Source organism: Diaphorina citri, unplaced genomic scaffold (assembly GCF_000475195.1).
Source record: "Diaphorina citri unplaced genomic scaffold, Diaci psyllid genome assembly version 1.1 scaffold965, whole genome shotgun sequence".
NCBI classification, from domain to species: domain Eukaryota; kingdom Metazoa; phylum Arthropoda; class Insecta; order Hemiptera; family Psyllidae; genus Diaphorina; species Diaphorina citri.
In genome coordinates this window covers 18,241-38,715 of record NW_007378396.1, presented here as the reverse complement: position 1 = coordinate 38,715, position 20,475 = coordinate 18,241, and the positions used below count along the sequence as shown (strand labels likewise).

Below are 20,475 nucleotides of genomic sequence, written 5' to 3'. Positions count from 1 at the left end.
GTAGGAATCAGAAAGACGAGCTGCATCTTGTTTATACTCGTGTTCATGGATTCATATAGTAAGTCTTCTTCATAGCTTTTATTATTGAACTTAGGTACTTATTGGGTTTTCCAATCTTGATATGAGAGACAAAATCCACGAGTTCGAAAAATTCCACTAAAATCTCCTCCTGTGTATCTGACCGACCACATCTTGTTTGTCTGTTTGCAGAAATAAAGTATTTCCATTATTTCGTATAGATCTTGCGCCTGTACCAGCTGCGGAACTCACGCTTGCGAAGGTTTCGGAACCTGAAAGTAGAGAGGCGCAGAGGGAATGATTTGAATAGTCTGGTTTGAGAGGGCATACATTAATCCAAGAAAAACTAACCCTGTCTGAGAACCTTTTCCTCTCTATTGCCCAATCTCACCACAAACATAGAGTTTTCAGTTAATCCAGAGTTTAAGAAATACTGGCCTGTGTAAATGGGTGACTTCAAAGAAAACCTTTGATACTGTGTTAACGCTCAGTGGTTAGATCGACAATAAAACAACTGTTGTGTATGTTGTGATAGTGATAGCCAGTTAAGGATGCTAGTAGACCTCCTTGGAAATAGACCTTTGGAAGAAGATGGTACGTACCTAATGGAAATTCTGAAGGTAGGAATCCTTAAAACCATACCTAAAGGATAAAGCCGAATGCTGTTTACCCCAGATGTTTGCTCTTGTATTTCTATATACATTACCTCTGATATCTCTCAACCAGCTCATGATGTTGGAGGCTGTTGTTGAAGATGTTTGCATCCAGATAGGGTAGCTCAAACACATCATCCAGCATGATGCGGAGTTGGTACTCCAGATTCTCCACCTTGTTCAGTTTCATACGCGGAACCTGCGGTGTGAGGAGCAAAAGGTGATATTAGAGCCTTTATTTAAGAGGCACATAGGTATATTATTTTAAGATTTCCAAGAGGTATCAAGCCCCCAATCCTTCCAAAACACAGGAAGTGGTCATAGCAAACTTTTCAAGAGGTTGATGGAGGGAACTACTGAGGTTTTATCGTCCCGAAATAGATAGGGGGAGGAGAGAAGAAAGCCCGTCCCAAAAACAAACGGTATCTGTTTAGGTTGATCTGCCGAGGGCGGGAATAGAACCCGTGACCTAAGGCAGGCGCGCTACCCTTCAAGCTATCTAGGATGTCAAATGTCAAACTTTATGCCTGGACATACTGGGGTACTATCCCTTACAAGTTCAAATACCTTTTTTTCCTCTTACCGTAGCACGTCACACTCGGCCGTATGTAGGGGCGCGGTGCGGTGATGTGTGTCCCGACCTCCCGACCTCACTTTGGAAGGTATTCTATTCCTCTCTAATTAATTTGGAAGGTATATTCTATTCTAGTTCTCACCTGTGGATAGAACCATTCCTCAAAGTCGATGCAAGACAAGTTGACGGGCGTATTAACACAGTATCAAAGGTTTTCTTTGAAGTCACCCATTTACACAGGCCAGTATTTCTTAAACTCTGGATTAACTGAAAACTCTATGTGGTGAGATTGAGCATTAGAGAGGAAAAGGTTCTCAGACAGGGTTAGTTTTTCTTGGATTAATGTATGCCCTCTCAAACCAGACTACTCAAATCATTCCCTCTGCGCCTCTCTACTTTCAGGTTCCGAAACCTTCGCAAGCGTGAGTTCCGCAGCTGGTACAGGCGCAAGATCTACATCCCGTGGAAACATCTGGTACGGGACGGTATCCGGGACTGGTTCTTTGCCCGGGACCGCTGCGTCCCGTCTCCAGGACAAATCTACTTCGGCGAGGTCAATAAACAGTTCGAGGCGCTCAGCAAAGACATGAACGAGACGCTCTACTCGTATTTCTACGAGTTTGAGAATACGTTCCTCCATTGGTATTCTGCCACGTACGCGCCACATTGGAACATGAGTATGGAGGAAGAACAAACCGTCTCGTACACTTTGGCCACCCTGTATAGTCCTGCTACAGATAGTGACGAGTTCTATATGCATGAGAAGCCCGGTATAATTGCCATGGAAAGAAGGAGAAGGAGAGGCGTTACTGAACCGAACTTTGCGCTCAGGGAAAGGTTGAAGGAACCGGGTTGGGAGGCGGATGTTTGGGCGAGGAAGATAGATGAGGATGTAAGACATGACACTTGGTCGATGAGGAACAAACATAAATAGACACTTTGTTGATGTCATATATCGGATTTTGTGTATTTATTGATTCATCTGTTAGCTTTATAACCACTTGGAACTTCCAACCACATCCTGGAGGAAGAAAATGGTTTTTTGAAACCTAAAAAACCAAGATACTGTATTTCCCTACATTACCTTCGCATAATTCAAAGACTTTTCTTACTCCATCCACATATAATAATCTGCCCTTGAGATCAATTCAATTTGAAGAAACCATTTCTAGACGGAAAATTCCGATAGGGAATTCCTGCAAACCAAATTTCCTGTCCTTGGAGACATTCTATCCTTTCCTGTTGAACTGGTCCATCCTGGGTGTCCCGGACTTGAAACCATCAGTCATCCTTTAAAGTCAGTGGGTCTTCAAATACGGTCTACACCCAAAGGAACATTGTTAACTTTATTGTCCCACATTTGGAACCCTTGTATTAAGCAAAGCTTTTGCATCCTTTAAAGTCAGTGGGTCTTCAAATACGGTCTACACCCAAAGGAACATTGTTAACTTTATTGTCCCACATTTGGAACCCTTGATGTATTAAGCAAAGCTTTTAAAGGATACAATAGGTCCAAGAAACAACATACACAGTCAATCGTGGTTCTTGAAGTTGAAAATTTTGACGGCCAAAAACCAAAATTTACATCCTTTAAAGTCAGTGGGTCTTCAAATACGGTCTACACCCAAAGGAACATTGTTAACTTTATTGTCCCACATTTGGAACCCTTGATTTATTAAGCAAAGCTTTTAAAGGATACAATAGGTCCAAGAAACAACATACATAGTCAATCGTGGTTCTTGAAGTTGAAAATTTTGACGGCCAAAAACCAAAATTTTGTCCCTCAAACCCAGAAAGTCCTGCCTTCAAGATTCCCTGTTTCCGAAATCCCCAATTGCACAATTTCCACGTCAAAACCACCATCAGGAAGAAAATAACTAGACTGTTACAAGAGAGTACGACCGAAGCATTCAGAGTAAACGATGTGTGATGGTCACAGGCAAGACATTACACAGTCATAGCATAGAAGTCACTCAAAAGCTAACACCGTTTAACAACTGAACAATTGAATCTCGAAAGGCCTCTGCTTGTTGTGAGTGGTGCCAGCATTGTGAGTGCCGTCAAGTTTTACAATAACAGTCAGAAGTGTTAGAAACTCAGAACTGACGGGTAGTGTGGTTAGGTCCAACATGGTATTAGGCTGTGTTTTGTGGTGAGACTTGGCAGGTCCTTGGCATGTAATGTTTTAACAATGGCTGCAATATTGTTTGCTCCCATTTTACGATTTTCGTAAATCTTACGGTTTCCGTCCATCAAGTCAGGAGTTTTTGGATTCGTTTTATATTCTATTGTGAAAAGGACATTTAATAGTTTGTCATTTTGAATTCCATTTCTTTCTTTTGTCAGTTGTCTAATTATTCTAACTAACCCATAAGATTTCCCATCAACCGTTTGGTGGGATAGTGTTTTTATTTTTCAATGCTTTATTTAAAATCTTCACAATACCGACTACATAATCAAAACTGAAAACATACTACCTTTTGCCTTAAGCTGCGTCCACACGTAGTCGATCGACGTCGACTGAAACCGTACCTATACTACTTCGACAACATAGATTCACCTGTTAGATCGACCATAGATCGACGGTGTCGACTATGTGTGGACACAGCTGGTCTGAGACTTTTGTTGACCGAGAGATGATGAATCTTCATTTGACTATGACTAAAATAGGATCAATCCCTGAGGATATTTTAGACATCTGGTTTTAAGAAGGTAGTCAGAAGTTACCTAATCTCATTTTATGAATTAGCCCTAAGTCTACTACCAGTCATTTAATCCATTCACGATATACTAAATCTCAGACAAAATCATGAATGAACTTATTCTAAAAGCTATCTTGGAATTTTACATCATAACGTCGGTTTTTGTCAAATTGTACAAAAGTTACCAAAATGATGGACTATTTGGCATCCTCTGTAGAGATGACGGGGTTGATGATTATGATTAGGAATTCGAGACAGGCTCATTTCGAATTGATCTGCAGCAAAGTCGCACTCGCACTCTTTGTGGCCTGAATTACCTGACAAACAAAGTTATGTATTTGACGGGACAAACCCATTTTACAAATCACATTTAACAAGAGGCAAACAAATATTTTCACAAAAACAAAATTCCTAGGTAGATTCTTAAAATAAATAATCTAACAGTCTAACACTTGGTCAAACTACATGTAGAATTTTCTTGCGCTAAATGAAATGGCAGGATAGTGACTATAATTTTCCAACCAATCTGCAGTGATCTGCCCGCGACTGAGAGCCGTCCAATGAGGCCCACCTAGAACACTAAACACAGACAGGATAGGAGAAAGCCAGCCGTTCCGAGAACAAACATTATCCCATCAGGATAAAATCCGCCCCGGGCGGGAATCGAACCCGCGGACTAGCGCGGATGGAATTGAAATTGATCTCTTTTAGACCCGTCGCGCAATAGAAGTGTAGTCGCCTGAAAAACCAAACCTATGAAAATAATAGAGACTCTACAGTAGTGGTTCTCGAACTTTTTTGCATGGCGCCCCCTTTGGGCATATTCTCATTTTTACGCTTCCAATATGTGACAGACCCAATACGGCTAAGATGAGACTTAAAAGTCCCTTGTTCAAAGAACACTGAATAACTTCTAAGGTGTTTAATGGTTGGGGTTTTATGGGCTAGGCATTAGCTCAGCTCGGGGCAAAATGTTAGATCCCTATAAGTGTTCAAACAATATGAAAGATTTCGGAATAGTCGCGCATGTGATGTTTTTTCTAGCCTACACATGAATGTTTCGGAAGTGTCCCTTTAATAATACCTACCTATATCCGTGAGATTTTGTGATGAAATCTTTCGCGCTGAATTTATCCAATAAGAAAAAGACCATCAGAAACCTACCTAGTGTTGATTCAAAAAGGCATTAAGGTCGCGGTGCTGATTTCACTTTTGACCATCACAGATTCATTCATTTTTGGGTGATCATCCAAGGTAATATTTAGCTGTTTTATCGCGTCAAAGTACTGCGGGCTCTGAAAGAACGCGTCTATTTTGGCTCTTGAATTATTGACGAAATTGAAAACATCCAAATCGTCAGCCAGAACGTAATGCGCCTTGATGGCATCGTCGAAAGCGTTTCGGATGATGTTGATTCTCTTGTCTATGATGCCTTCGTTCTCGAGAAATTCCTCCTTATCATGGCCTAACTCTTTGTAATAGACAAAGCGGGTGAACTTTTTCACCTCCTACAAGCTACCGTCTTATGCGCGCCACCTGTTAAGATTAACCTCATCCCGCCGGAGTGGAACTGGGCAATGGAAGCTGGTCCAGACGGTCACCCAACCAGATACCAACAATGTGCAACGTTGATGAACTTCAGTGATCCTATGGAACTAGTGTCTTCAAGCGCTGCTGGCTTAAAATCCTTCTGAAAGCACGCCTGATGGTTTGTTGTCGGTCTGTGATTTTTCTGATAACACAGAAATGGTGGGATGGCTTTCCGTAGACCAGTGCTGAAGGTCTTGGGAAATTTTACCTTTTTACAAGAGGTTTGATAGAGGAAACTGTAACAACGGAGGCCTTATCGTACCGAAATAGAAGGGAGAAGGAGGGCAGCATAGGAGAATGAACCTTTCATCTGTTTCGACTAAGTTCGCCCGGGTGGGAATCAAACCCCTCAAGTCCTTTGAAGCTTCAAGAGTTACAAAACTCAAATAAGAGAAAATCTTCGTCGTCTGTGATTTTCCTGATAACACAGAAATGGTGGGATGGCTTTCCGTAGACCAGTGCTGAAGGTCTTGGGAAATTTTACCTTTTTACATGAGGTTTGATAGAGGAAACTGTAACAACGGAGGCCTTATCGTACTGAAATAGAAGGGAGAAGGAGGGCAGCATAGGAGAATGAACCTTTTATCTGTTTCGACTAAGTTCGCCCGGGTGGGAATCAAACCCCTCGAGTCCTTTGAAGCTTCAAGAGTTACAAAACTCAAATAAGAGAAAATCTTCGTCAGTTTTCTTGCCGGAACTTCGAAGAGTGAAACCCTCCGTGGCGGACACTCCAGTTTTTTGCTCATGTCACAAAATATCTAACCAGGCCACAGTGACAAAGGGCGTTTATTAGAATCTTCGTCAGTTTTCTTGCCGGAACTTCGAAGAGTGAAACCCTCCGTGGCGGACACTCCAGTTTTTTGCTCATGTCACAAAATATCGAACCAGGCCACAGTGACAAAGGGCGTTTATTAAAGCCGATGGCCTCACTTATACCAATACCGGGTTTTCACCCATTTCGTTCCCGGTCACTGGTCACTTCACAAGTCAGTGTGTACGTTGTAGTCCCGGCTCAGTCAGTATGTGACACACGAGGCATCACAATGACACCCACGACCATACCCGCAACCACAACCATACCTATACCCACGACCATACCCATACCCGCTGTGGTCATCACTATCATCGGCCTCCATATATCCTCCGTATGGACATCCTGTAATGAAACAACCCGGCTGGCATACTACAAGCCATGCTTCTTTGAGGAGAACTTTGAGCCCAACTGGATTCAAATTAAGGTCAGTGATGTGCTTAAACCTCAAAGATTTAGGCCTTTGGAAATTCAGGAGGACTGAGACTTGAAATTGTGTAAACATGACGGCTATAAGCACAGTAGTTAAAATTTCATGGCATCCAAGAATGCTATCATAAAAGAGCGTGACTTAAAATTTAAGGGAGTAAGGGTCCAATCCAAGCACTATCTAATACAGCGTCACTAATAAACAAATTGACCCTAATACAGTGAAATGCAATTTTTATACGGGATTTCTTATTACAATCCAACCTCTTTCCCTTGCTTGGGGCAATGGAAAGTGTTTTCAGTGATTATTTTCCATAATCGATTATTTCTTCGATTAATCGATTTCTTTTCTTCGATTAATCAATTCCAGGTCAAACCGGGCCCAACACACATCCTGCCTATCTGAACTACCTCAACTATCAGAAGTGGAATCACACGCTGGTGTTCAGCGGAGAAATGTCCACGCACACGCCCGTCAACTTGTCTTGCATCGACTTTGAGGAGTGGTTCTATCCACAGGTGAGAACTAGAATAGAATATACCTCCCACATTAATTATAGAGGAATAGAATACCTTCCAAAGTAAGTTCGGGACACACATCACCGCACCGCGCCCCGACATACGACCGAGTGTTAGACGTGCTACGGTAAGAGGACAAAAAGGTATTTGAACTTGTAGGGACAGTACCCCAGTATGTCCAGGCATAAAGTCTGACATTTGACATCCTAGTTAGCTTGAAGGGTAGCGCGCCTGCCTTAGGTCACGGGTTCTATTCCCGCCCTCGGCGGATCAACCTAAACAGATACCGTTTGTTTTTGGGACGGGCTTCCTTCTCTCCTCCCCCTATCTATTTCGGGACGATAAAACCTCAGTAGTTTCCTAATGGTGATAATCTTTAGCAATCTAATCTGTGCGAGAGCCCGCAGAGCCAGGTTAAGAAAAGTTAAGTATAATTACGTAGATACCTAATGCAATAAAACAGGTACCTAGGTACATAAATTAGAATCAAACTTAATCAACACTTGTTCACAAAAGCGAACTCGTAAATTAAGAGTTACGAGAATTAGATTCCGAATCTGAGAACCGCTGAGATTAGGATCAAGCTAAAGCTAAGGATATCCTAACTATACCACCCGAATCATATGGAACTTTCCCTTTCTTTACTGAACTGACTATATATATATCTGTACTCTCTTGTCTATAGATCCATGAGTCCCTTTAACGTCCAGGAATCTCTTGTGACCAAGATGAAGATTCTTCATTAAGGTCGATTTTTACAACGGATTAGCTCAGGATTGAGAGTTGACCCGGGCATCAAGGGGGAATCCTCGTTCAATGTCAGTTCGAATTTGGTGATCTTCGGCTTAACTCTCAGATAAAACATGGCTAGAAACCCGTCAACCAGGTGTATGGCTCTGGCTCATGAAAGTCTCACAGAGAAAGAAACGATCAAGGTTTGAATGGAAAAGCTCCTTCGGGAGAACCCTGCCACTTAAAAGTAACCCACAACACAGAATAAAAAATGTAAAATGTTATTTCTTTTCATTCTGCAATCGCCAATCGACTAAAGCCGTTATAACAACAAGAACAACAACCTAATATTATAAATTAAAACACAAATAATATCAAAGTCATTACAACAACAACAACCTAATAAGTACCATAACATCAAACATCAGAGGAAGTCATAGGGTCACTTAATGGACAGGTACCTGAGATAACTCCTCTGATTGATAATAACACCAACACGGAACTCTAACTTTGAGGAACTTGTAATGGACAGGTACCTGAGATAACTCCTCTGATTGATAATAACACCAACACGGAACTCCAACATTGAGGAACTTGCACTTTTTATGTTGAATGGATAGCTATTTTGATGTTCTTTTAGGAACTTACACTTCTTTAATAATGGACAGGTACCTGAGATAACTCCTCTGATTGATAATAACACCAACACGGAACTCCAACATTGAGGAACTTGCACTTTTTATGTTAGATGGATAGCTATTTTAATGTTATTTGAGGAACTTACACTTTTTATGTTGGATGGATAGCTATTTGGATGTTATTTGAGGAACTTACACTTTTTTATGTTAGATCGATAATTGATATAGCTATTTTGATGTTCTTTTAGGAACTTACACTTCTTTATAGTGGATTGCTGTGTTGAAGTTGTTACCGCTCACTTTACATCACAGTGAAACCACGAGTGCTATGGTCAGCTGATTCAACATGAGTGTTACGAGATTAGGTCCGGTGACCTTCTCCTTGGCACCTCTGTGGTCAGAGAAACTAGAGTACTGATGGTCAGAGGATGTCTTCGACAGTAAGGGAACGTACGGTCTCTTTGAAACCAGGGTCACCTTAAGTCATTTAAAAACGAACGTTTTGTTAGGTGAGTGTCCACCTCTGTGGACCTTCTCCTTGGCACCTCTGTGGTCAGAGGTACTAGAGTACTGATGGTCAGAGGTACTAGAGTACTGATGGTCAGAGGTACTAGAGTACTGATTAGGTCCGGTGACCTTCTCCTTGGCACCTCTGTGGTCAGAGGTACTAGAGTACTGATGGTCAGAGGTACTAGAGTACTGATGGTCAGAAGTACTAGAGTAGGTACTGATGGTCAGAAATACTGGCCTGTGTAAATGGGTGACTTCAAAGAAAACCTTTGATACTGTGTTAACGCTCAGTGGTTAGATCGACAATAAAACAACAGAACTGTTGTGCATGTTGTGATGGCCAGTTAAGGATGTCGTAAAAGCTATGTTAGTAGACCTCCTTGGAAATAGATCTTTGGAAGAAGATGGTACGTACCTAATGGAAATTCTGAAGGCAGAAATCCTTAAAACCATACCTAAAGCCGAATGCTGTTCACCCCAGATGTTTGCTCTTGAATTTCTCAATACATTACCTCTGATATCTCTCAACCAGCTCATGATGTTGGAGGCTGTTGTTGAAGATGTTTGCATCCAGATAGGGCAGCTCAAACACATCATCCAGCATGATGCGGAGTTGGTACTCCAGATTCTCCACCTTGTTCAGCTTCATACGCGGAACCTGCGGAGTGAGGAGCAAAAAGTGATATTTGAGCCTTTATTTATGGAAGAGGCACATAGGTATATTATTTTAAGGTATTTGTGTTTTAATTTATAATATTAGGTTGTTGTTCTTGTTGTTATAACGGCTTTAGTCGATTGGCGATTGCAGAATGAAAAGAAATAACATTTTACATTTTTTATTCTGTGTTGTGGGTTACTTTTAAGTGGCAGGGTTCTCCCGAAGGAGCTTTTCCATTCAAACCTTGATCGTTTCTTTCTCTGTGAGACTTTCATGAGCCAGAGCCATACACCCGGGTGACGGGTTTCTAGCCATGTTTTATCCGGATAGTTAAGCCGAAGATCACCAAATTCGAACTGACATTGAACGAGAATTCCCCCTTGATGCCCGGGTCAACTCTCAATCCTGAACTAATCCGTTGTAAAAATCGACCTTAATGAAGAATCTTCATCTTGGTCACAAGAGATTCCTGGACGTTAAAGGGACTTATGGATCTATAGACAAGAGAGTACAGATATATATAGTCAGTTCAGTAAAGAAAGGGAAAGTTCCATATGAATCGGGTGGTATAGTTAGGATATATCTTAGCTTTAGCTTGATCCTAATCTCAGCGGTTCTCAGATTCGGAATCTAATTCTCGTAACTCTTAATTTACGAGTTCGCTTTTGTGAACAAGTGTTGATTAAGTTTGATTCTAATTTATGTACCTAGGTACCTGTTTTATTGCATTAGGTATCTACGTAATTATACTTAACTTTTCTTAACCTGGCTCTGCGGGCTCTCGCACAGATTAGATTGCTAAAGATTATCACCATTAGGATCCTTGAATTGCATACCTACGTACGTCGTACAGTGATCGTAATCCATTGTTTGTTTATAAGACAATTTATAACCATCTTTATCTTTGTCCCTTCCAAAGGTCACAAATGCCAAAATAAACCCTCGGATATCAGCAACGGGCAGTACGCTATGCCACTAGCACTCAATATGAATTTGACACTTAACATCATCACACTGGTAGTCACGGCCAAACTGTTCAATGCATTGGAAACCCAGCAAGACGTAATCGATGAGAAATACAACGTCAAATATCAAAACCTGACAGCAGACGAGAAAGCATTCCTGGACAAAGTTGTCAATTTTGATACTCTGGAGAATCTCAAATACATGATACTGAACAAAACACAAGAGATGTATGTGGAAAATCACAAGCAATTATACAAACAAGCTGAGGAGAGTGTTATCTTCCACGAGAATCATTTGAGTAAGTCTGCCTTTGAGATTTTTAATTCTATTCTTAGGCCAGCCACTCATTATCAGGTAGACCTGATGAGTACACCTGATCAGGTCCGCTTGTCAGGTCTACCAGGTTCCTGTTGTGTACACTATCAGTTAGATCTGACAGGTATGACTGAAAAGTTCCGCCTGTCAGGTCTACTTGATAGTGAGTGGCTGACCTTAAGTAATTCTAGAAATTGATGTAGTATACGACTTTCGGAAAACAACACTAATGGAATTCTCAAGAATAGGTATGAATTTATTTGCTTCACCCAGAATGTTTCTTGTAGATTTAGAAATTGTTAAAGGAAAATGCTTTTAAAGGGAACTCGTTACTGTGTAGCGCTCGAACTTCGGTCTTGAAATCCTAGAGCTCTTTTATCTAGTGTATGTACAGTCAATTTAACAACAAATACTTTATATTTATACACTACCTTTTTGACATAAATGTAGGAATCAGAAAGACGAGCTGCATCTTTATTACTCGTATTCATGGATTCATATAGTAAGTCTTCTTCGTAGCTTTTATTATTGAACTAGGTAGTTAGGTACCTATTTGGTTTTCCAATCTTGATCTGAGAGACAAAATCCACGAGTTCGAAAAACCAGGCAAAATTCCACTAAAATTTCCTCCTGTGTATCTGACCGACCACTTCTTGTTTGTCTGTTTGCAGAAATAAAGTATTTCCATTATTTCGTTGACGGGCGTGTGCGTGGACATTTCTCCGCTGAACACCAGCGTGTGATTCCACTTCTGATAGTTGAGGTAGTTCAAATAGGCAGGATGTGTGTTGGGCCACTGGTACATCACGGTCACCTTGTACTTCTGTTCGAATGCCTCGATCCTGCAATTGGAAATGCGATGTTGCGAAATTTATGACAATCACTGTAGTTTATTAAAGTTTTATTTTCCTTTCGGGAACGGAACCGATTCCGATAGAGTGGCACGCCATCTTGGATTTCCTATGGTTTAGTACAGGCGCTATCGCCAGAAGAGGGGAAATGATCGTCAGAAGAGGAGGAATGCCCAAAGGACAATATCTCGTCTCGAAACTCATCTTTTTCCGCCTCACATGTTCCTGATGTTCCTACGTGGCGGTAGGAGTCTATCAGACAGACAGACAGTCAGACAGTCAGAGCGTGAGTGCCCGGCCTTAATACATAGGCGACGGCCATCTGTCGATGTTGATTTATTGTGGATCGATGGCTGGTCGACTATGTTTGGACACACTTTTAGGTAGTTACCAGGTTTCTGATGGTCTTTTTCTTATTGGATAAATTCAGCGCGAAAGATTTCATCACAAAATCTCACGGATATAGGTAGGTATTATTAAACGGACACATATGAAACATTCATGTGTAGGCTAGAAAACACATCATATGCGCGACTATTCCGAAATCTTTCATATTGTTTGAACACTTATAGGGATCTAACATTTTGCCCCGAGCTGAGCTAATGCCTAGTCTAACACTTAATGTGTCTATTGAAAGCTTCTGATGTGACACAGGTTCATATGCGGTATTGAGATCTCTCATACTGACCTATACCTTGTGCCGTGTGTTTTCTTGTTGCAGAAGACTATCGGAAATACAAATATTACTTTGACATTTACCACGCCTTCAACCGAATCTACTACACACACATTGACAACTTCTTTGACAAAGTGTTCACTCATCTGAGGCGAGAGCTTGTCGCGAAGTTCCGCACCAAAAGTGCACACAGCTTCCTCGCCAATGAAGCGTTGATCGATTCTCGGCTGATCGCAATCTATGAAAGTCTGGACCAGGTGCTCACGGGGCACTACTGTCATGTGGACGATGTGTCTTCGAGACAGTTCTTCAAAAACTTTCGATACCAATTCGATGAGAGGCTTTACAAGAATTTGAGACACGAGTTTGACTATCATTTGGGACATGAATTCTTCAAGAGCTCTGAAAGTTGATTGCAATTTTCCGTTTTATACACAAAAAGCCCACTGAGAGGCTTAGGTGTAGGGATAAACAGCCCCAAAGGATGGGTTAAGCTTCTACGAATCTCTTGTCCGTAGTTTTAGGTCAGCCACTCATGTTCGAACGGTCTGAGTGGCTGCCATTAAAGAGCAAGTTTAGTACATAGAATGAATGGAAGGGTTGGTGATTCAATTTTTTAATAAATTAAGAATGACTTCATGTAAGTACATCTTGAATCATGATTGCAAGCGGATAACATCCGGTTTTAGGATACATATCTCTTTAGCAAATCTTTATTACAAATTTCTAAGTACTTTTAGATTTTATTCTGAGAATTGCATTAGTGTTTTTTTATGCCCGAATATAGTTTTACAGTGATAATGATTTGATTATGAGATATAAACATTATTTCTAACTTGTCTTTCATTTTTCCGGAGGGATCTCTTCAGATTTTCCAGCTAAAAATGCTTCAAAATTCAAATCTATCGAAACTTGATCTGAGATCTTTTCCAAGTTCAGAACTTCAACTCCCCATCTTGCCACCCTTTCATTCCAGCCATCAAATACCAGCTTCACTTCGACCAATACCACGCCTTCAAAGACCTCTACTACAACCACTTGGAGAACTACTTCTACAACAAAATCCTCCACAATGTTTTCGCTCTAGTGAAGTCATCCCGGAGGATAGCGTCCAGCAACGTTCACGATGTACTTCTCACCGATGAGCAAAATGATGAGCGTATCAGCGAGATCATTCAAGTGATGGACTATTGCTTGCGGGCTCATTATCTCCAAGTAGATGATAGCATGTATAAAGAAGTGATGAGCGTATCAGCAAGATCATTCAAGTGATGGACTATTGCTTGCGGGCTCATTATCTCCAAGTAGATGATAGCATGTATAAGGACTTCTTCAACTCTACGAGAGAACATCTCCATCGGACACTGTACAAGCCGCTTTGGGAGAAGATGCGAGATTATTCGGCTGAGGATTATTTCCACTCGGTTGGTTGAAACGTTTGTTGATCTCCATACACTTGTGGAAAGTGGCATTAAGGAGCGCGGTAGCGCTACGCCCCGCCAAGTCAAAAAGGTTCATTCTCCTATGCTGCCCTCCTTCTCCCTTCTATTTCAGTACGATAAGGCCTCCGTTGTTACAGTTTCCTCTATCAAACCTCTTGTAAAAAGGTAAAATTTCCCAAGACCTTCAGTTCTGGTCTACGGAAAGCCATCCCACCATTTCTGTGTTATCAGGAAAATCAGAGACCGACAACAAACCATCAGGCGTGCTTTCAGAAGGATTTTAAGCCAGCAGCGATTGAGGACACTAGTTCCATAGGATCACTGAAGTTCATCAACGTTGCGCATTGTTGGTATCTGGTTGGGTGACCATCTGGACCAGCTTCCATTGCCCAGTTCCACTCCGGCTGGTTGAGGTTAATGTTAATAGGTGGCGCGCTTAAGACTGGTAGGTTGTAGCCGAATGGAGGGTGAAATCCCCGTTACTAACTTGTAGAAAGTGGCATTTAGTATTGCCAACCTGGTTCCAAGTTAGCTGAGAGAACACCTGCCTTGTAAGCGCTAGGTCACGGTTTCAATTCCTACCCGGGGGCAGATTTATCCTAAACAGAAACAGCCTAGCAGAGTTGAAATATGTGATATCCAACGCAGCCCTTATGCCTGCCACACACGCTCTGCCGCTTTGGGAGAAGATGCGAGATTATTCGGCTGAGGATTATTTCCACTCGGTCGGTTGAAACGTTTGTTGATCTCCATACACTTGTAGAAAGTGGCATTTAGTACTGCCAGCCTAGTTCCAAGTTAGCTGAGAGAACACCTGCCTTGTAAGCGCTAGGTCACGGTTTCGATTCCTACCCGGGGGCAGATTTATCTTAAACAGAAACAGCCTAGTAGAGTTGAAATATGTGATATCCAACGCAGCCCTTATGCCTGCCACACACGCTCAGACTGTCTGACGGACTCAAGTCTGTGAGACCGTGGTCTGTCAGACTCTGAGCTTGAGTAGCGTTGGCATTAGACAAGCAAGGCCCAAGACATAATTATATGTGGATGGAGTAAGAAAAGTCTTTGAATTATTCGAAGATAATGTAGGAAAATACAGTATCTTTGTGTTGGGCCACTGGTACATCACGGTCACCTTGTACTTCTGTTCGAATGCCTCGATCCTGCAATTGGAAATGCGATGTTGCGAAATTCATGACAATCACTGTAGTTTATTAAAGTTATATTCTCCTTTCGGGAACGGAACCGATTCCGATAGAGTGGCGCGCCATCTTGGATTTCCTATGGTTTAGTACAGGCGCTATCACCAGAAGAGGGGAAATGAGCTTCAGAAGAGGAGAAATGACGAAAGGAAAATATCTCGTCTCGAAACTTACGAGACGTGACATTGACATGTCTCACATGTTCCTGATGTTCCTACGTGGCGGTAGAGGTCTATCAGACAGACAGACAGACAGTCAGTCAGAGCGTGAGTGCCCGGCCTTAATTTCTGTCCACACATAGAATTAAATGACATTTTTGGTTTGCCAACACTCACACTTAACTTATACTTTTTATGGGACTTAAAGTTGGCCAACTTTAAGTCCCATAAAAAGTATAAGTCCACACATAGTCGACGGCCATCGGTCGATGGTTATTTATTGTGGATGTATGGCTGGTGGACTATGTTTGAACACACCTTTAGATAGTTACCATGCCGATTCCGATTCTAGTTCTCACCTGTGGATAGAAATGCTGGTCGACTATGTTTGGACACACCTTTAGATAGTTACCATGCCGATTCCGATTCTAGTTCTCACCTGTGGATAGAAATTGCCTATATTGCGTATCTCAAGGACACCGTCCGGACACGAAAGGTAGATATGTACTTACGTAGCCAAGCTGACTTTACTCATATCAATCGTATCGTTCGGACCAAAGCCCATTTCCTTGCGGAAGTTCTGATGCGGTTGGAAGGCCCAGGGTAGTTTGAAGATGAGGTCCTTCTTGTTCACCAAGGTCATTTGTTCGAATAAGCTGAGGGTCGTGGTTAGGGGCGAGGTCGAGGGCATTTTGTGGCGTGGGTACTTGGTGTAGGGCGCCTTTTTGAGTCCTGGGAGGATGGAATAAGACATTATATCAATAACTAAGTCTAATATATCTCAGTAAACTCTTGAAAATCCCTCTACCCTAGTAAAGAAAAGAGCCGATTGGGTTATTGGGTAAATATTCAAATACAGCACCATGTGAAATACCATCTTCGTCTATTTGAACATCTAAGAACCTTAATTTTAAATAGCTTTAAGATATGAATGTGTGCTGCTTCCTATGCAGGTTCTAGACCAATGTTTGCAATAAAACCAATTTGGAAAGTTTGTGGCTTAGGTATTAAGGAATATGAACATTGAAAATCATTGCCTACCTTTAAGGAACGTATCCAAATAGACCGTAACGCGGTCATTGTACCAGGCATACGTTGTCCACTCTCTAGTCAGTCCTTTCTGTCCGTAGTAGGCTGTGGACCGCGGTGTGAAGGTCGTGTAGTAGAGCCATTCGGGTAAGATCGTAATTCGGGTTCGGTTCGGCGGAATGGTCACGTTCGGGTTTCGGAACATGAAGATGTTGTCGTCGTCATCGTCTAGATTGCGCTTCTGTCGCGCATGCGCGGAGTGTATTTTATCCCAGAGCGAGCACTGTGCGAGGTGGAGTGTCGCTACGAGGAGCAAGGTTTGAGAGAGCATACTGGGAGCTTTGTGTTCCCCCTGGTGGGTACGGTGGGATGTTTAGTGTTCTAGGTGGGCCTCATTGGATGGCTCTCAGTCACGGGCAGATCACTGCAGAGTGGTTGGAAAATTATAGTCACTATCCTCCTATCCTGCCATTTCATTTAGCGCAAGAAAATTCTACATGTAGTTCGACCAAGTGTTTGACTGTTAGATTATTTATTTTAAGAATCTATCTAGGAATTTTGTTTTGTAAAAATATTTGTTTGCCTCTTGTTAAATGTGATTTGTAAAATGGGTTTGTCCCGTCAAATACATATCTTTGTTTGTCAGGTAATTCAGGCCACAAAGAATGCGACTTTGCTGCAGATCAATTCAAAATGAGCCTGTGTCGAATTCCTAATCATAATCATCAACCCCGTCATCTCTACAGAGGATGCCAAATAGTCCATTATTTTGGTAACTTTTGTACAATTTGACAAAAACCGACGTTATGATGTAAACTTCCAAGACAGCTTTTAGAATAAGTTCATTCATGATTTTGTCTGAGATTTAGTATATCGTGAGTGGATTAAATTACTGGTAGTAGACTTAGGGCTAATTCATAAAATGAGATTAGGTAACTTCTGACTACCTTCTTAAAACCAGATTTTTAAAATATCCTTACGGATTGATCCTATTTTAGTCATAGTCAAATGAAGATTCATCATCTCTCGGTCAACAAAAGTCTCAGACCTTAAGCTGTGTCCACACATGGTCGATCTACAAGGTGAATCTATGTTGTCGATGTAGTATACGGTTTCAGTTGACGTCGATCGACTACGTGTGGACGCAGCTTAAGGCAAAAGGTAGTATATTTTCAGTTTTGATTATGTAGTCGGTATTGTGAAGATTTTAAATAAAGCATTGAAAAATAAGAACACTATTCCACTAAACGGTTGATGGGAAATCTTATGGGTTACTTAGAATAATTAGACAACTGACAAAAAAAAAAGAAATGGAATTCAAAATGACAAACTATTAAATGTCCTTTTCACAGTGGAATATAAAACGAATTCAAAAACTCCTCCATTATGTCACTGACTTGATGGACGGAAACCGTAAGATTTACGAAAATCGTAAAATGGGAGCAAACAATATTGCAACCATTGTTAAAACATTACATGCCAAGGACCTGCCAAGTCTCACCACAAAACACAGCCTAATGCCATGTTGGACCTAACCACACTACCCGTCAGTTCTGAGTTTCTAACACTTCTGACTGGTATTGTAAAACTTGACGGCACTCACAATGCTGGCACCACTCACAACAAGCAGAGGCTTTTCGATATTCAATTGTTTGGTTGTTGAACGGTGTTAGCTTTTGAGTGACTTCTATGCTATGACTGTGTAATGTCTTGCCTGTGACCATCACACATCGTTTACTCTGCGAATGCTTCGGTCGTACTCTCTTGTAACAGTCTAGTTATTTTCTTCCTGATGGTCGTGTTAGCTTTTGAGTGACTTCTATGCTATGACTGTGTAATGTCTTGCCTGTGACCATCACACATCGTTTACTCTGAATGCTTCGGTCCTACTCTCTTGTAACAGTCTAGTTATTTTCTTCCTGATGGTGGTTTTGTCGAGGAACTTGTTGATGTTGATGATGATGATGATGATGATGATGATGATGTCAGCTTTTCGTGCTGTTATTTTACTGGTAATATAAGCACGCAAACTCAAGATGGTTTGTTATATTTGTTTCCCATAAAGAGTAGGACTATAGAGAGGATTGGCGCTTTGGCGGTAAAATCGAAGAGGGGAGGGAATCTGGTGTGTCATTGCATATTGCATAACTGTTTATTTTTAAGGCGTTCATACAAAACTTTACCGCCCGAACATCAATATTCTTGTCAATAGGTACCAATATTCCTTTGCTATCATTACCAACGCTGTAAAAAAATATTAATACTGCACAGGCGAGGCGGTATGTGAAACAAAAGTGACATAAAGCGTAGCTAGGACATTATTATTTTTCATTTCCAATGAACCCATGAGCCAATTAGCGAAATTACAAGAAAAAGAAACATAAGAACACAGGTATAGGTACTTGACCGATTCTCTTGGAATCCTGGACAAGTTTCAATTTTGTGTATTTACAATTTTTTGTACAGCAATTCAGACGATCTCATACGTAGGTAAATTATGGCGAAAATTTCGTCTGCGGCGCTTCCATATAGTTTGAATTATACGGAACAGTTTTGAGTAGATCAGTCTATTTGTTGACTTATTTTTTCCTTAGGGTGCGTCAGTTTTGAGTCTAGCTGGCCGTTAGCCTATTTCCCATTTCAAAGTGAAACATTTGCTCTGATTCGTATTTTGCATTCACCTTTTATCTGAAATTACGATCCGCCATCTTGTGATGATGATGATGATGATGATGATGATGATGATGATGATGATGATGATGATGATGATGATGATGATGATGATGATGAGATAGAAGAAATAAGAAAAAGTTCCTTAAGGCTATAATTTTGACTCTGATTTTTTGAAAAAGGAAGGCCGCCCATTTTTTGGAAAGTAAGAGGTGAGGAGGAGGAGGTGGAGGGGGGGTTGGAGTTTTTTTTTGACTCTTTAAATCATCTCAAAATTTCCCGAAAAATGAGAGAGAAAACATAACTCTTCCCGTGGCTTCAAATTTTACTTCCTCTCCTCCTCTTTCTTCTTCTTCTTTTACTTTCATCAACTCTTTATCCTCTTAGTTCTCTCTTTCCCTCTTCTTCTTTTCCTTTTTTTGTCCTCCTACCTCTTTCTCCTCGTTCGCCTACTCCTACGTAATTATGTACCTACCTTTCTATCCTCGATTTTCTTCTCCCTCTCCTCTTCCTCCTTTTTTAGTCCGTCCTTCCTTTATTATTACGATAGTAATAAAAAAAAGGTAGGTATAGTGGACGGGCTATTGTATTCGCTTCGGTGTCGTCAGTCTGTCACTCTGTCTGTCCCCATAGAAGGACTTATCCAAACCTGGTCGACCTATTATATCAAATTAAAGGTCTTTTACCAGGAACACGAAAATGGTGGTGCAAATTTTGTCCAGAAAACCATAAAGCCAAAAAACCAAAAAAAAAAACTGGTTCTTGGGGGATTTTTTTCACATTTCCTCACACAAATGAGCTCTGATCTTGAAATTTGTCCCGACGACCTATGAACTCAAAGCGAGGAAGTTTTAGATAACACTTCAGTCGTTATTTTAAGACCGGTTTTAGCGTCACCTGTATGTTAAGTTACGCCGAGCAAGGCCAATAAATGTATGGGTGACTTAAACCTTATATTGGGAATAAAGGGAGAACGGGCTCTAGTCTTGATTTTAAATCATTATATGAAAGTAAAATCAAAAAATCAAATCAAGAATAATAATAATAAAAAACTGAATTTTAAACAAATTAGGTAGGTACATAGGTATTTCTTTAACCACGATCGAATAAACTACGGGCTAAAATATTCCCGGAGGGACGGGCCCACCTTGTTTTCTTTCCTCTCTTCTACTTTTTTTTTTCAACCACTTTGATATTTCTTTCCAATTTCCTTTATTGGCTCCTTCTTTTCTTTTTCTCTCATTCCCTATTCCTCTCCTTCTAGCTTCACGTCCCCTTCTTCTTCCCTCTATGCTCTATTTCATTCTTTCTCCTCATTCTCCTCCTTTTAGA

General features: G+C 41.1%; 1 protein-coding gene across 1 annotated transcript; it reads right to left on the bottom strand.

Moving 5' to 3' along the window:
* Positions 1-226: 226 nt before the first annotated feature.
* LOC103513381 lies at positions 227-18,106 on the bottom strand. Its single transcript, XM_026826594.1, has 7 exons — positions 17,975-18,106; positions 16,486-17,022; positions 15,957-16,176; positions 11,822-11,957; positions 1,388-1,438; positions 725-870; positions 227-290 (listed from the first exon to the last, which is right to left on the bottom strand). The coding sequence occupies exons 2-7, from the start codon at positions 16,802-16,804 to the stop codon at positions 227-229; spliced, it is 936 nt and encodes a 311-aa protein (XP_026682395.1). The 5' UTR covers positions 16,805-17,022; positions 17,975-18,106.
* Positions 18,107-20,475: the final 2,369 nt, after the last annotated feature.